Here is a 17,675-nt window from a genome sequence, read left to right as displayed (position 1 = left end):
ACCAGTCCGAGAGTCTGTAGACTTGTAGAAAACTGATGATGCAAATGATTTCTATCGAGTCGAGATGATAACCGCCGAGGTGATGCTTTTATTGACTGTAGGACGTTAACCAGTTGAAAATCTATCTACCTGAGCATTTTAGTCCAACATTCATTTCTCGACCAGTGACGGAGAGGCAGATGAGAGATGTCAGTTTCTTGGATTGTCCTCGGAACCAGTTGAGCTGTGGTGTTTGATGCCTATGCTGAAAACCTTGGCATGTGCCCACACTGTCTGAGAACAAAGTGTTGACAGTTTGTGACTTAGGTTTGGTGGAAAGCAGAACCTGCCTCCTGCTACTGAAGCTGAAAAGGTAAGAGGTTTTTTGTAGCGAGGGTGTGGGTGTATGAAAAACTGTTTCTCTACTCAGGCACCTCTACACCAAATAGGGTTTCCACTCCAAGCGAGTCTCCAGTTCTCTGCGGACACCCACTGGGTGTCCCACAAGTCGATTCTGTTCTGACACTGGCTACCCAGGGTTAGTGCAGACCCCACGGGACTGCCCCGCTCCACTTCAGACGCCAACCACAAGTGGTACGTCCTCAGGTTACCCACACTTCTGTCCAACTTGGTTACAAAGTTGGGGTTCCCACAACCCTCCTCAGGTACAATAATTTGCTAGAACGGCTCACAGAACTCAGGGAACCATTTACTTATGTTTGTGATTTATTATAAAGAATGTGACAAAGGATACAGATGCACAGCCAGAGGAAGAGGCATAAAGGCTGAGGTCCGGAACGGTCCCGAGGGCAGGAGCTCTGTCCCCATGGAGTTGGGTTGTGTCGTCCTCCTGGCATGTGGATACACAGAGGAGAAGAGACAGGGTGGGTGCGGCTGCAAGTTCCAAGCTTCTAACCATGATTTGGTCTTTCTGGAGATATCAGGAAGCCCACCGGGAGGCACCTCACTAGAGCCAAAGATGTTCCCATCACTCAGGAAATTCCAAGAGTTTCAGGAGCTCTGGGTGAGGTACTGGGGCCAGAGAGCAAATGCGTACTTCTTATTACGTCACAACATGTGACCATGACGATACAGACTGGAGGGGGCTGGTGACATGAAGCGGCAGGGAGGGTGGAAAGTCAATGGTTGCAGGGAGAGGTGGCGATTGTGCCTTTGGTCTCTGGGGCAGCAGGGGCCGAGCCATTAGTGGCTGCCAACCCCCCTTGGGTCCCTTGGGTCCTTTCATTAAACTCCGTTCTGCTTGACTCAGTCAGAGCAGTCACGCTGCTCAGCTGATGGGCCAACCCAGGACCTCCCGGGACCTGGTGGCAGACACGGGCTTTCTCCTTTTCTTACTGGAAGTCCACAGTTCTGGAGATGACTCAGCCGCTGGCTGTGGAACTGTACCACCGTTCTGACTAAAACCGCCTCCTGGTCTTGTTAGGAGAGGAAACCTTTTGAAGCTTTTCATTTCTCCTCTCGTACTTCCAGCAAATCCACCTACAGCTTCTCTGATGAAAAGGCTTATCTGCTAACCAAAGCCCCCTTCCTTCCTTTGGGGAGAGCGTGCCAAGCTCTGGTGGGGGCTGGAGGGCTGGGTCCTGGGCGGTGTCACGCTTGTTCTTCTGCTCTGTTGTTATTGCCTTGAAATTCTTAATGATTCTCGAACAAGGGGCCCTACGCTTCCATCCTGCAGTGGACCCTGCAAATTATGTCGCTGGTCCTGCTGGGGTGTTTGAGTGACGTGCAGGTTCCTCCTGGGGTTTAAACCCAGATTCTGACTGAGCAGGTCTGGACTGGGCCCTGAAATCAGTACTTGTAACAGCTTTCTTGACATCTAATTTACATGTCTTGAAGTTCTCCCACTTAAAGGGTACAATGCGGTGGGGTTTTTTTTAGTATAGTCACAGAATTGTGCAACCATCATCACTATCTAATTCTAGAACATTCCATCACCCAAAAAGAAACCCTGTCCCCATTAACAGTCACTCCCCTCAGCCTCTAGTCATCACTAAATCTACTTTCTTTCATTGTGGATTTGCCTGTTCTGGGCATTGCACGTAATGGAATTATATCATATGTGGCCCTTTGTGTCTGGCTTCTCTCAGCATGATGTTTTCAAGGCTCATCCATATCATAGCAAGTGTCAGCACCTCATTCCTGTTTATGGTTGAATAATATGGGATCAGCATTTTTCCAAGCCCCCAAGGCCTGATGCCGGGGGCCTACCAGCTCGTCAACACTGCCTGATGCCTTCTTTCCCCATTTCTCAGAAACAAAAACAATTTGGAGGGGAAGTAAGAGAAGAGATTGGGAGCAGACATGTCCCTCTAAATCAAGACCACCTGCTACAGCATCATGCCATAGGAAAAACCCCAATTTCCTTGTCTTTCCCCAAAACTGCAACATGGGACAGAGATGCCCGCAGGGGATAAGGGTGACAGATCCTAAGTAACCTGCAACGCCACTAGTAAGGACTCTCAAATAATTAGAATTTCTTTTCGTGATAATTTGCCGAAACCAAGAAACATGCAAAAAGATAAGCAGAGCTCATCATTTTGTGAAAAACTTATTATCTCCTCCACCAAACAATTGTGGCATACCTTGGGATCAAAACACTCCAAAATCATGACTTTAAAAAAAATCAAGTGCCACTAACAGAGTAAAGGAAAACACACAAATAAGCAAGGGTCGCAGAGAAGCAAAAACTAGTATAACATGATTTATTTATTTCAGAGGGAACTTTCTGTGACCGAGTAAAAGCTTAAACTTGCCCAATTTATAAAGAAAGAATATAAAGCTGTAAGAAAACCATTTTCAACCCCATGTCATTTTTTTAATTCTGGAGAGTTAAAAGGTGCGAAGAAAAATAAAAAGGAAATAGAAGAGGCAATCAGATAATGAGAGGGAGAGAAGAGAGAGGAAAAGGAGCAGGAGCAGGAGGGAGAGAAAAGAGAAGAAATGCTTGAGTGTAAAATAAGAAACCAAATAGCCAGTAAATGTGAAACAGCTCAGCCTCACTCACAACCAGAAAGGCAAATAAACAGAAGGTCCTATCTTCTGCCCACCAAATCAGCAAAGGTTTTGCAAGTGAGGTTGTGATGGAAAGTCCTGCTCAGCCACTTCTGGACACAGGTATCAGTCTCCTAAAAGGATTCCATTCCTCGCCCCGTGACCCTCTCCCGGGGTTCTATCCTAACATAATTTCCTAAGGAGATAGCCACCCACTTGGACAGGATATACACACTTCATGGTCAAAACAGCATTAGTGGTACATCTAAAACCAGGATGGGGCAAATATACGGTGATGGAAAGAGAACTGACTCTGGGTGGTGAACACACAACGTGATATATACATGATGCATTACAGAATCGTACACCTGAAATCTATGTAACTTTACTAACCATTGTCACCCAATAAACTTTAATTAAAACAAACAAACAAACAAACAAACAAGGAAATGAGAGTGGGACCGACCTGTGTTAGTCCAAGTCTTCCGGGAGAGAGAAGCGGATGGAATTCACCATGCCTCTTATTGATCAGCCTCCCAGCCTGTGCGGGGAGGAGGGGGGCAGCAGGAGGAGGGAGGGCGCTGGGAGGGTGGGCAGGTCCAGGCAGGTCTGCGCCCGGCTGAAGGAAGGGGTGAAGAAAGGAGGGCTGGTGGCAGCCTCTGAGACTGCAGTGCTTTTCCAGGAAAGTTCGGTAAGGCGGTCAGGGAATTCTCAGAGTCACTTGTCAGAAGAATGAGGTAGTCTCAGTGTCCCTGCCACACAGTCACTGGTTGGAAGAAGCCTATGGGAGGCATGATGGGCCAATGGGTTTCAGAGCACAAGAGCTGGGGCGCTCAGTCCAGATCTCTACTTCCCAAAGGAGGAGATCTGAGAGGTACATGTTCAGGGCTGCCCTATCACCCAAATGACTAAAAATAAGAAAATGGCTAAAAAAATACTATGGTGTCCCTATAAGATGGCATTCTGTGGCCATTCAAAATCATTTTCTCAAAGAATTCTTAACGGTATGGTAAAAATGCTCCAAATATTATATTTATAAAAGCAGGGTTCAAAACTGTATTTATGGTAGGCCGGCCCGGTGACTCAGGTGGTTGGAGCTCCATGCTCCTAACTCCGAAGGCTGCCGGTTCGATTCCCACATGGGCCAGTGGGCTCTCAACCACAAGGTTGCCAGTTCAACTCCTCGAGTCCCTCAAGGGATGGTGGGCAGCGACCCCTGCAACTAAGATTGAACACAGCACCTTGAGCTGAGCTGCAGCTGAGCTCCTGGATGGCTCAGTTGTTTGGAACGCATCCTCTCTACCATAAGGTTGCCGGTTCGATTCCTGGATTCCCACAAGAGATGGTGGGCTGCGCCCCCTGCAACTAGCAACGGCAACTGGACCTGGAGCTGAGCTGCGCCCTCCACAACTAAGACTGAAAGGACAATAACTTGACTTGGAAAAAAGTCCTGTAAGTACACACTGTTCCCCCAATAAAGTCCTGTTCCCCTTCCCCAATAAAATCTTTTAAAAAACTGAAAAAACAAAACTGTATGGTGACCCTGTTAAGTTTAAAAGTGTGTGTGTGTGTGTGTGTGTGTGTGTGTGTAATGTGTATGGAGCAAGACTGGAAAAAACATATCTTTGAGGACGGGGTAATTTTCTTTATATTTGTATGCATTTCCCAAATTTTCTAAATTCAGTATGCATTATTTCAAAAATAAGTAAAATAAATTCAACTTCAAAATTTAAAGAAATCGCAGTTGGAGGGAGGAGGATGAAACATGGAGCGGTGTGAAGGGTTTTACAAGGACTATCAGTAAAGGTAAAAGTCTTTGGCCACCCAGGTCTGTTCACTGTAGCAGTGGGTTTGCAATGTTTGTTGTTTCTTCTCACTATTCTCTGAAATTAGACTAGGGTCCACTGTTCACCGCGCTTCACCTGCTCTCCAGGCCCCCAGCTGAATGGGACAATCCAGGCAGCCTATTGGGTCAGGTTATTCCTTGTACAGTAGAACCGATTTCTCAGTGTCACCAATGCAGTATTATTTCTCCCAGCGCTTCTGTGGACTATCCAAAACTATAGTCCTTTATCATGAGAAGGAATATGCAGAATGACAATTACGATGCTCTTTGAGATCTCAGCACTATTAATTCACTTATTCAAAAACGTTCTTTCACCCAACAATATTGGAGCTAAGAGCAGATATTCTTGGGTTTCAGTTTCTGGTCCTCTCCTTAACTACATGTGACACAGCCTTAGACAAATTACTTCATCCCTGTTCTGGGCACTTTATATGAATGGAATTCTACAGTATGTGGCCTTTTTTGTCTGGCTTCTGTCACTCAGCATCACGTTTTCAAGATTCATCCATGTTGTCGCGTGTGTCAGTGCTTCATTCCTTTTATGGCCGAATACTATTCCATCGTATGGATGGACCACATTTTGTCCAGTTCCAGGACATTTGGGTCGTTCCTTATTTGGTTCTTATGAACAACGCTGCTGTGAATGTTTGCACACAGGTATCTGTTTGAATCCTGTTTTCATTTCCTTTGGGTTCATACCTAGGAGTGGAATGGCTGGACCACATGGTAACTCTGTTTAACTTTTGGAGGAACTACCAAACTGTTTCCCACAGCGGCTGCACCATTTTACATTCCCACCAGCTATGTATGAGGGTTCCGATATCTCCACATCCTCACCAACACTTCTTATTTTCCATTTTCTCAAAATTATAACCGTCCTGGTGGGTGTGAAGGGGTAGCTCATTGTGCTTATTTTCATTCCCCTAATGACCAACGATGTTGAGCATCTTTTCTCGTGATTAATGGTCATTTTCTTATCTTTGGAGAAAAGTCTACTTCAATCCTTTGCGTATTTTTTCACTTTATTGTTGAGTTTTAAGAGTTACACATTCTGGATACTAACCCCTTCCTAGATATGTGATTTGCAAATATTTTCTCCCTTTCTGTGGGCTTTCCTTTTGCTTTCTTAATAGTGTCTTTTGACAGACAAAAGTTTTTATTTCCGATGAAGTGTAATGTATCTCTTTTTCCTTTGGTTGTTTGTGCTTTTGATGTCATGTCTAAGAAACTGTTGCCCAGTCCACGGTCATGAAGATTTATACCTGTTCTCTTCTAAGTCCCAATACCACTTGCTGAAAAGACTATTTTTCCCCCATAAGACTCCTGGCACCCTGTAGAAAATCATTTGACAACTGATGTATAGATTTATTTCTGGACTCTCAACGGGATAGAATTCCATCTATCTACACGTCTGTCTCAATGCCAGGATCAACTGCCTTCGTTACATATGTAAGCTTGTAATTAAAAATGGGAAATATGAGCCCTCCGACTTTGTACTTCTTTTTCAAGATGGTTTTGGCTCGTCTGGGTCCCCTGCATTTCCACATGAATTTTAGGATCAGCTTGTTCATTTCTGCAAAGGAGGTGGTTGTGATTTGGGGAGGGGATTGCACTGAAGCCATAGATCACTTTGGGGAGTATTGTCGTGTGGGCAATACTATCTTCCAACCCACGAACACAGGATACCTTTCCATTTAGACAGGCCTTCTTTAATGTCTTTCAACATTTTTTAAATCAGGGTAAAATTCACATAACATAAAATTAACCATCTTAAGTGTACAATTCAGTGGGGTTTTAGTATGATCACAATGTTGTATAACCACCACCTATATTAAGTTCAAAAACATTGTCATCACCCCAAAAGGACACCCCATAATTAACCAGTCACTCTCCATCCCTCCTTCCCCAAGCCCCTCGCAAACCTAATCTGCTTTCTATCTCTATGGATTTGCCTGCTCTGGATATTTCCTGTAAATGGGATCATACAATATGTGGTCTTTTATGTCTGGTTTCTTTAACTCAGCATCATGTTTCTGAGGTTCATTCACATTACAGCATGTCTGAGGCTTCATTCCTTTTTACAGCTGAATAATAGTCCTCAACAATGTTTTGTAGTTTTCAGTGTAAAAGTCTTACACGTCCTTGATTAAATTCTCTCCTAAGTATTTTATTCTCTTTGAAGCTATTGTACATAAAATGGTTTATTGCTACTGTCCAGAAATGCAGCTGATTTTTGTATATCAATGTTGTGTCCTGTGACCTTGGCGAACTCATTATGAAAGTATGTGTGTGCATGTGTGTGTCCCTTACGGTTTTCTATATATGGCGTCATGTCATCTGCACATAGAGACGATTTCCCACCGTTAAATATGTTGCTGTGGGGTTCTCATCGATGCCCTTATCAGATTGAGAAAGTCCCCCTCTTCTCCTAGTTTGTTGAGTGTTCTTATCATGAAAGCCTTAGTTTTCTCCTTTGTAACAAGGATAACCATCTCTACCATACAGTGTCTTTAGGGGATAAAAATGTGATAACGGAAAATGTCCAGCATGGGGCTGGCCCGTGTAGGCTGTTATCACAGGGGCAAGGGCCAGGCGCTGTAGTCAGACACACCCACGTCTACAGCTCAGGTTCAAACTTAGTCATGGTGCCACTGGGCAAGTTATGTAACTCTAAGCCTCAACTTCCTTATCTCTGAAGTGGGCTGCTAATAGCACAGTGTCGTAGTGTTGTTGCGTCACCCCGGGCAGGTAGTGGGTTGATGTGATTTAAATCATGAGCTGCCTAAGTAAGTGCCCAGGACATAGAAGCTTTGTGCTATGGTAGATGACTGATAAAATGCGAGGTGGTCCCTGTCCTTAGGAAGGGGTGATGATGTGAATGCAGTATTGACAATTCCCCAGCAGAAGGTGGCATGTGACGTAAGTGACAGGAATGGAGCACTGGTTGCTGTTCAAAGTCCAAAGTGGGTTGGGCTGGGGCAGGCTAGAGAGAGGAGAAAACACAAGGCCTTCGGGAGAGGGGACTGCTGGCCAAGGCACAGCGGGAAGAAGCACGGGGCCTGGCTGCAGACCCACAGGGAGGCCATTTTGCTTGGAACCTGGGCTGTGTAACGGGGAACAATGGGAGATGTGGTTAGTGCTGTGCGGAATGCCACACTGATGACCGGGGGGCTTTATTCTAGATGAGCAGTAAGTTCTGAAGTGCTGGGAGGAGGGCAGGTTTTGAAAAGGGGATGGGTGTTAGGAAGCAAAATGCTATGTCCTGACCTTGTGAAACCAGAGCTAAGAGAGTTCTGTTAGGACGTAACGCAACTCTGACCTGTACCAGCTGCATCCACCACACGGAACGGGATCACAGTCTGCGACATTTCAGAGACCGAATTCACAACACAAGATTTGACGAATGAAAAGGGAGCAGGCAGGATGCGGTGGGGAAACGAGAATTAGAATGACTTCAGGGTATTAAAAAGGAGGGGGTGGTCTTTGCGGTGGCATTAATACAATCTGAGAAATTTGAAAGAAGATTTGATGTGATGGGGAAGCATGAAGAAGAGCAAAAATAGCTAATATGACAGGGGCTTCCTACACACCGGGCCCTGTACTCCTTACAACCGTCGGCGGGGGTGGCGTGACCGTTAGACACGTTTTGTAGGTGAAGACTTTCAGGCCCCCAGAGGCTATCGCTGGCCCAGGGCAGTCAGGAGCCAGAGGGTGAGGCGTTGGATTTTAGTCGAAATGCAATAGGAAGCCTCTAGAAGCTCACACAGTGTGTCGTGTCTTTAAAAAGCTCACTGCAGCTCTGTGGAGATGACGGAGGAGCAGCAAGAAATGGAACATGGAGAATAACAGTCACCCAAGGAGGTGATGGCAGTTTGGTTTATCGTGACAGCCGTGGGGGTGGGGAGGGGTGCTGGATCTGTGACGATTTGGGAGGAAACACCGACAGGAATTACTGATAAACTGAAGGTGGTAAGAAAGGACGACACCAGGGTGAGGTCTGAATTTATGGGGGAGCAATTGGGTGAAGAGCAGTGCCAGGTACCCGGATGCAGAATATTTGGGGACGGATGAGTTTGGGGCAGGAGAGATTGACAGTTAAAGAAAGGCTGATTAGAAGTAGAGAGAGTTGAGAGAAACTTGTGAGTGGAGAGGAATGAGTCAACTGGAAAAAGAGAAAACTTCAAGAGACAGAAGAGATAACAGACAAGAAAAAGCCCCAATGGGGAGACACGGCCACACGGAGATGTGAGATTTGTAAATGTTTCTGTCTGTGGAAAGCGCTCTCCCTGGGGGTTTTGCCCCTCTCTGCCTGGCTAACTGCTTGTCGTGCTGGCTCCTGGCTCAGGTGCCAAGTACCAACGGGGACACCCCCGACCCCCTCCAGGACTGGCTCCTGCCGATCCTGTAGGACCTCATGCACCCCACGTTCACCCACGTTCATCACTCGCAGATTTTGTTATGTCTCCAGTACAGCCCGTTGTGTTCCTTGAGCCAAGTTCAAATTCAGCCTTCAGCACATGCTTGATCAAAGACTGGAGGAAAAGAGGGAAACGGGGGAAACTCGTGGCAGGTATTGGGGGGGGGAGGTGCAGTATCTGTGTCTCAGTCGCAGTCACTCAGTTAAGTGACAGGTGGGCTGGGACTCAGGGGACATCACAGGTTGGCATCTGGGCTGCAGGGCAGGATGGAAGGACTGCGAACTCCTGCAGCAGGCCCCACCCCCACTGCAGATCTGTAATGGAACCGACCAGCCCTGTTGGGTCACTTCCCCCAGGAGTGAAAATCAGTCAGACTAGATGGAGAGATTAGACTGTTTGCTGTACCATACCCATTAAGGCAGGAAAGTAGACGCTTATCTTAGAAAGCTTTTCCCCTCTTTAAACAAAAAGGGTTTTCTAGGTAATAGTTCCGTGAAACAGAAAATCTGATCAATCAGAACTCTCCATTCCCCAGGTTTCTCTTTAACTATGACTCGGTAGCTTTCACAAAGCTTTCGGAAGCCTCTAAGGCACCAACATGGCAGGCATGTGTGTAATTCTGGAAATGGTAATTAAAAACACACTATTAACAGATGAAATCTACGCGGTGTCTGAGGTTGGCTTCAAAGGAGTGGGGGCGGGTGAGGTAGATAGGGAATGGAATTGGCCCCGCATTGGTCACCATTAGAGTGGGGGATGGGTACATGGGGTTCATTATACAGTGCATTCTACTTCTGTGCATGCTGGAGGTTTTCTGAAGTAAAAAGGTAAAAAACAAAACAAAAAAAACCCACTTATTGAAATTTAGGACAAGTGCAATCACACCGCCTTCCATGAGGCTAAATTCAGATTTCGACACCCAAACCAGCGCTACTAGAGAAGGCAAGCTGTGTTCTACAGAATCAAATCCACATCTGGGACGAAACGCTTTTAAATGCCGTTTAGGGAGAATTCTTATCATACCTAAACCTAAGCACTACATTGCAACCTAAATGACTAAAGTGGACCTTTTATATTAAGTCTGTAATCGCAGGAGTCAACACCTAAGTGAACTTGACTTCTGCACTCGCCAGTCGCCCCCTCGCTCCTCTGAAGTCCCACCAGGGTCCCCACACCCTCTACCTCTCCCGCAGCTGAGCCGGTGGAATGGCCGGGGCTGAGGGCTCACGCAGCAGGTTACCTGGGCACCTGCTGTGTGCAAGTTGGGTGCTGGGTACAGCAGTGACCACGGGGCCTTGGAACCTGGAGCGGAAGCTGGACAGAATGACAAGCACGGCCGGTGCCTGAGGAAACGGGGGCTCTGACGCCTGACTTCGTGTGTGTGCTTACGTGTGGGCACCGGTGTGGGCACGCGTGCCTGTACCCATGTGCTGGGGGCAGGGCCACTGGGGCGGGTTTCTGAAGAACTACCGCGTAAGGCTGAAGCCCGGAAGGACTAGGAGATAGCCAGGAAAATGAGTGGAGGTGGGGGAAAGGCCTGGGGAAAACCTGAAGGGCGAAGCACAACGTGGTTGTGTTCCAAGAACTGAAAAGAGCAGAGACGTCTGCAGGGGCAAGATGGCGGGAGGGGAGCAGGGGTGGCCTTGCTCCGGAAAGCCCTTGAGGGCTGAGTAGGGGAGTGACATGGCGGGACGTGGGCTTCTCCAAGCTGGCACTGACTGGAATGTAAGCTGGGCCATAAGACAGGGTGGGCTGGAGGACACCATGGTGGGACCTGGTTGAGAAACGACAGCAACGTGGGCGTGGATAACGGCAGGGGGTGGAGAAAGCGGGTGACGTCTTTGGAAGAAAATTAGAAAACAAACTTGACAGGGCTTGGTGTTGGGAGAAGTGAAGGCAGAGCGAGGGGGACTTCAGAGGTAACCCTCAGATTTGGTGCATGGAGAGGATGCTTACAAGATAAAAGTGACCCTTTAGCCATCGTACTCGGATACGTTGCCTCGTGACCTTGGGAACGACTCGGATTCTTCCCTATGAAATGGGAATAACCACACCACCAACCTGAGACCTATCCCCCCGCGGTGGCTCCAAGCCTGACAGTGCACTGGCCTATCCACTCTGCCTTCTTCTCCAGATGACGTCCCAAGCACCTTCTGAGATTCCACACGTACCGTGGGGCTGGGCTCAGGAAATTATAAACAACAAAACAGATACCTGTTGCTTAGCTCAAAGGAAATTGAGCTCTTTCTAGCCCAAAGGAGGCCTTGAAGCACTCACCTCTCTCTCGGGCCCCCCTCTCAAGACCCCAAATCTTGTCCTGTCATGAACTTTGTTCCTTGGGGGAGGCATGGGGATTTGATCAGACAAGAGCCTGTGTATCCAACCACTGCCTTTTGGTCGAGATCCAGATCTGGGCAGTTGTTGGGTGAAACAGCCGGCAGCTCCGCAGAGGGACCAGCAGCCTGCAAGGACCCCGTGGCTCATGCCATCGAGTCTCCCTGCCCAGGAACAAGGAGCGGGGTGGGGGAAGTGGGGGTACAGGAAGATGGTATGGAAGACAGGAAAGCTTCAAGATTAGCGATCATCAAAATCTTCTCAGCACAACACAGGTCAACTTTCTAACTCTGCTGGTCAACTTGCCAGCGTTTTCCATCTCTGGTATTAGGTCAACGAGTTAGCAGAGGCCACAGCCACCTGGGGCCATCACAACGAGAACCCTTTCAGTGCCGGGGCCAGCCATACAGGCGATAACCTCCACTTTCTTACGTGCAGGGCTTCACGGGTCACAGAGCACCGTGACACATGTGATTTTGTGAACTCACAGCCACCCTGTACAGCGTGCATGGCAAGGGCTGTGTGCCCACCTTGCAGGTGAGGAAACGGGCAGTCCGTACAAGCACCACTGAACTGTCCGCCTGGCAAAGCCCTGCAGTGCCAGGCTCTGGTGAGAGCACGGCCTGTCACACTGGGTGTGTCACCAGCCCTTTCAGCACAGGCCCGTTTAGGACCTGCCTTCCTGGACACACATCCAGAGCCCCCGCCTGCTTGGCCTCTCCCCACAACACTCCAGGCGGAGCCGTATCTCCAGGTTAGAATGAGTGAGCTGTGTCCTCATCTGCTGTCATCTCCGCCACAACTCAACAGGGGACCACTGACAACACACACCACAGGTGTTTCCAAAAAATACGGCTTTTTATTGTCTTGGATGCAAATATAGTTTTCAAACTGCATTGTAGTGTTGAATACAGCTGGTGGAAATGTGGTTCTCGACAGCAGAGCAGAAAGGGCCATGTTCTGGGTGACGCAGGCCTGAGGGAGCCTCCGATGGACAAGGCTCTTCTGGGGTCTGATTGGTTTTCAGACCCCCAAGGGGTACCTGTCTCCTCAGGGGCCCTGACAATCACCAGAGCTCACCACAGAGGAAAAGGGGTCATTTACACGATGGACCGAGACCTGGAAGAGAACGTGGTGTTTCGGCCCTGCTGTTATAAAATAAGCAAATAATACGGTTTCCTTTCACGAACTGTGTGAAAAAATTCAGATACAGAAGCAGCAGGTGCAGTGGGGGAGAGGCTGCTTCCCAGCTCCCTTGCGAGAACGCGGCCTGGGAGTCGTGGTTCCTGGGGCCGAGCCCTTCATACCTTTTAATTGCAGGATGTAAACTCTACGGAAATGTATAAACTTCAGTCTCTCCCAACCCGCCACAACCTCAACTCTTGAGAGCAGCATGTCTCTGCTCAGAAACCCAGCAGAGAATCCTTCAAATCAGCGATGCCCTGGGTTGACTGCGAAACCAAAAGTTCGACTGGGAGATAGAGGTGAGTTTTGCTACATAATTGGAAAGGAATTTCACAAAAATAAAATTCCATTAAGTAAACACACACGCACGCAGGCTTGTGCAAGCACACACGTACACACACACACAAAGGAAAAGCCAACATTCAACATAAAGAGTTCCCTTTTCTTTCTCAAGGGCTGATTTTCGCAAGTTCCAACAAGGAAACAGCCCGCAGGGGCTGAGGCTGGAAAGCCAAGTCCTCAGAAGGGAGAGAGACTCAGGCAGCTGACCCATGTGAAGCACCGGGGAACCTAAGGCTTCTCTCCCTGTTTCTGGAGCCCTTCCGACCACAGACCTGCTGGGCAGACCAAGGCCAAGATACGAAATGGTACAAACGTGCGTTGAGCTTCCAAGCTCTTCCGCCCTCCAGCCTCGCTCTCCTCTCCCCTTACCTGTGTTCAGACGTGGAGAAAACCCTCTATTATACGTGGGAGGCATTGAGGTGCCGAGCCAAACCAGGGTTTGCCGCTGCCCAGGCATCCCAAGGCTCCACGCTGCCACAGTGGGGCTCTCCCCACTCCCTTCCCTGCCAGGCCCCAGCCCAGGAATTGCTCTGCAAAGTTAAGTCCTTGCAGGTGGTGGGCGGGTTTCGCCTTCGGCAAAGGGCTAAAGCGGAAGCAAGGTGGCTCTAGGGAAAGGCTGTTCTTCCTGCCAGAGAGAGAGCAGCCCAGCTTACACCCTGGTTTGTGAGGGGGCCTCGAGCAGTGGGACAAATCCACCGAGGGACCAGGTGACCACCGGAGGGGAAGGGACTGCTGAGAGTGTGAGGGGGAATGAGGCGCTGTTCCAAGCCTATCTGCAGCCAGTGACATAAAAGAACCGACTGAGGCAGGCTCGGCCATCGTGGGGCCTGGCCACTGCACCCACCCACCCCACCCCACACTGAGCGAGGCTGCTGGCCACGGCTGACAGGCCCACAGGACAGTCCCGCTCCACTCCAATGAGTTCTAGTCAGCTACACAGTGAAAACTGGTCACCTGCAGACAACTACAAACCTGCTACCGGGGATTCTAGGTGGGGAGCCAGCCAAGACCACACGTGGAGACGGGAGTGTGTGACCTTTCCAGGTGGTGAGTCTGCCAGGATCAGGCAATGGCACTCACCACCGCACCACTTCACCTGGGACAGGACAAAGGGGTTCGGCACCACCCTGGTCTCCTAAGAATCTGTTTATATTTCTATCAGCCATAGCAGAAAAACCTTTAGGCCTGACGTCTAGAAGGGGGATGTAGGGTCAGGTCACAAGAACAGGAAGTAGAGAAAGCGGGTACCCGAGGACACACGGGCAACCACTGGCCACCCCTCCCACAGGGCCGAGCTGGGGATGCCGCTGCCCAGCCCACTCCCTCATCCTTGACAAGACCCAGTACCAACTTCTGACGTGGGGACTGCTTCCAAAGCTGCCGGTCTGCCACCTTCTGAGGGGGTGGTGACAGCTGGTGTGTAACTGGCCTGAGACAAGAGGGACAGGCCTTTCGCCTTTCAGAAAGCCCCACGGTGGCAGCGGCTCTGTCCCCACTCATTGTGAAACAGCAAGCAGCAGCGTGAGGGAGCTGATGGCACACAGAGATTTCACAGAAACACTTGCAGAGTTCTGTGCCAGACGGCATCGTTTTCTCTTTTCGGATTGATTTTTCTTATTCTCCAAAATGTCAGCATTTTAGTTCCTTTTGTGGGAGTAGGAACAGGAGTGGGATGTGACAATGAGTGTAAACAAATCACAGCCCCACTGGCAGCGTCCACCGCAGGCCGCTGGCAGAGTGGCCTCGGTATCCCAGACCCCAGCTGGGGCACTCCAGGACGGAGGTCAAGGCTAAGCCAGATCCATCAGGCAAGATTCCACAAGAAAACTTCCAGGACAAGAAACGATTACGTCTGCAGTAAGAGAAACAACAGCTGTGTGGCCCTCCAGGCGTGGCAATGGCAGGCACCAAGAGAAATGGATTTAAGTAAATATCTCAAACAAAAACATGCATCTGTTACCAGTCTGCTGGGACACACAGAGAGACAGAGACACACAGACATACAGACACACACATTCACACACACACACACACACACACACCCTTCAAAGTCACATACAACCTAACAGCCTTAAATATCGAACAAAACAGAATCATGAACATTAATTCAGCAAAAGGGAGAGACAGAGAGGTAGGCCAAAGAAGCAAGAGGCCAATTTTATATCCCATGGAGTTTTTAAAAAAGGACTCCCAGCAAGGGGTGGGTGGGGAGAAAGCTATCGATTCAGGAGAGGTTTAGGCCGGGCCAAGCACTGTGGCCACCTAGCGGTTTATAAAGGCACAGGATCTGGGGCAGGAGCCACGCTCCCCACCCTCCACGAGCCCTCTGAGCTGGGGACGTTTCACGTTTTACTTTTTCCCTTTTCCTCTCCTGGGGCTTTTACCACGGTGGTCGCCCCCTTTTGAAGGGGACTCCACGTTTACCCTGGGGGCAAAGGTGGATTCTCTTACCACATCCCAGTGGAAATTAAGGACCAGCCCAGCCTCATCTTGTGCTCACCCCTTGGAAAGAGATCCGGGAGGCTTGTAAACACATTTTGTGGGGAGGCTGAGGGGTGCCGGCCGCCACACTGCTCTCATACGGGGTCGAAGCACGGCCCAGACTGCAGGCGACTGGTCAGTGACCTGCAGCGGAGACGGTGGCACGGCTGGCAGCGGGAGAACCCCCATCCATGCTCTATCACCCAGGCTGAGGCAGGGCTGGCCGCCTTCTGACAGCCTTCCCTGGGCCTCCAGGAACCAGGGGTGGCCTCTGCATGGATCGGAACTTCAGGAGGTAGCGATGGTTCCCCACCACATGGCTCCCGGGTCCCCTCAAAGACTCCCGGTCTGCCCAGCACTGCTGTCTTGTCTCTATCTCTGGCAGGGAGGCTAGGGGACAGCCAGCTGGCCCTCTGAACTTCACAGCAGGACGATAAGAGCACTTTCTTTGCAGGAGGTGCTCTTGGCCGGGCGTCCTGAGTGTTAATTTGCCCTTCCACCCGCAGCTCCTCCAGCAGATCCGGCGAGGATGGGGCCTGGACGCCCTCCGGCCGTGCCTTCCCCCGGAACCCCCCCACTACAAGTCCCACATTCGGAAACAGCCCGCTGCCCCCACACGTCCCCCCCTCCGTCAGCTCCGAGGGTAATGCTTTGCTGTCTGATCTGGGCGATGCCGACGCACAGGGAGGCTGGCCTCCCCGGAGTTCTGCCTTCAACATTCGGTTTCTTCCTCCAAACACAGGACAACAGACTTTGGGTGTGCAGACGTCTTTGGTCCGAGAACTGTGATGGTTTGGGGCTCCCGGGTGAACAATGCAGCACCGTGGAGGCTGGCCTTTCAGATGCCACACCCTAAGGGCTGTGCGTGTCCTTTAGACACTGATGGCTTGTCCAAGGCTGAGCTTGGAAGCAGGTGGAGAAGAAGGGTGGAAGGGCCACACTGTGAGCTGACACCTGGCGAGGCCCCGGGCGAAGTCCCCACCGTAATTCTCAAGTCACGCCAAGGGGACCTACATCTATTGGATGAGGACACCGCCCCGGAGGGTTTCCCAGCCAGACTGGCAGCTTCGCATTGTTTGTGCTTTCCTTCTCGTCCCGTGTGCGCTCACAGCCCCTGCTTTTGCACACGTGCGTTCTGAGGCTCCCCAAGCAGCTGACCGTGCATAAGCCTGAGCAGTTGTCCCAGTCTATCTACAAAGTCGAGTCTGGGGAGGAAGAAAGATGCCTTCCAAGTCCCCACAGGCGGCCAAAGCAGTATAACTGCCCAGGGTACGACAGACGTGAGCCGGAAGGGACCCTTCAGTTTTCCAACTCCAGGAGCAGTGTTGCCTCCGGCTGCCCCACCTGCTCCCCACACTGGCGCCAGGGGCCACCAGCAGAACAGGGCCGCAGCGGCAGCAGCGTTCTGTCTGGGCTGTCCCAAGGGCAGGAGAGGTTGTGACTGAGGTTGCTGAGTGAGAGTTTACAGCAAGGGATCCCCAAGACGGGCTATTGCTGTTGGCAGGACCGACCCTGCTTCAGACCTGAGTACAGTGCCCCAGCGGCCCAGTGGGCCCGCAGAGTCGGAGGGAGGTCCTGGGGCTCCGCGTCAGCAGAGGTGTGGGACGCGGCCACCTGTCCACGGGCAGGGAAGGGTCCCCAGGGCATCTCGTGTGGCCACATGCCCACTGAGCGCTGCTAAGACTCCCCCGATCTCTTGCCAATCCTGGTGACAGCCTCTGCAGCCTGCTCTGGCAGCCGGGACGGGTCTGTGAGGATGGAGGTGCTGGTACTCAGATGCCGCAGGGTGTTCAGCACCGCTGTAAGACAGGAGGGGGTTAGCCTGACGGCACGGCACACGCGCGGCTCCCAGCCCCAGTGCACCCCACACGCACGCTTACACACCACCATGGCGGTTCTCGTGCTCGCCAAGTTGGGAGGCACTGAGCCCAACCCAAGGGCAGGCCCCAGGAAGCCGCTATGCCAACGGGCCCTCACCCCTCTGCCTGTAGGATAGCGCCCCGAATCCTACCTTCTGTCCTGCACAGGCGGGAATGCTAAGCTTGTCCCGCTTGTCCTCCTGTGTTAGCACTACGCCT

The 17,675-nt window shown here is 50.5% G+C and overlaps 1 protein-coding gene across 2 annotated transcripts in view; it reads right to left on the bottom strand.

Moving 5' to 3' along the window:
* Nucleotides 1-12,428: 12,428 nt before the first annotated feature.
* MLXIP (MLX interacting protein) overlaps nt 12,429-17,675 on the bottom strand; it is a 53,290-nt gene continuing 48,043 nt past the window's right edge. For both annotated transcript variants that reach the window (XM_019734048.2, XM_019734047.2), the window contains exon 17: nt 12,429-17,396. In XM_019734048.2, coding sequence (XP_019589607.2) covers nt 17,275-17,396 — 122 coding nt within the window. In that variant the 3' untranslated portion in view covers nt 12,429-17,274. The remainder of the gene's footprint in view (nt 17,397-17,675) is intronic.

Source organism: Rhinolophus sinicus, linkage group LG16, assembly GCF_036562045.2.
Source record: "Rhinolophus sinicus isolate RSC01 linkage group LG16, ASM3656204v1, whole genome shotgun sequence".
NCBI classification, from domain to species: domain Eukaryota; kingdom Metazoa; phylum Chordata; class Mammalia; order Chiroptera; family Rhinolophidae; genus Rhinolophus; species Rhinolophus sinicus.
This window is presented reverse-complemented; position numbering and strand designations above follow the sequence as displayed.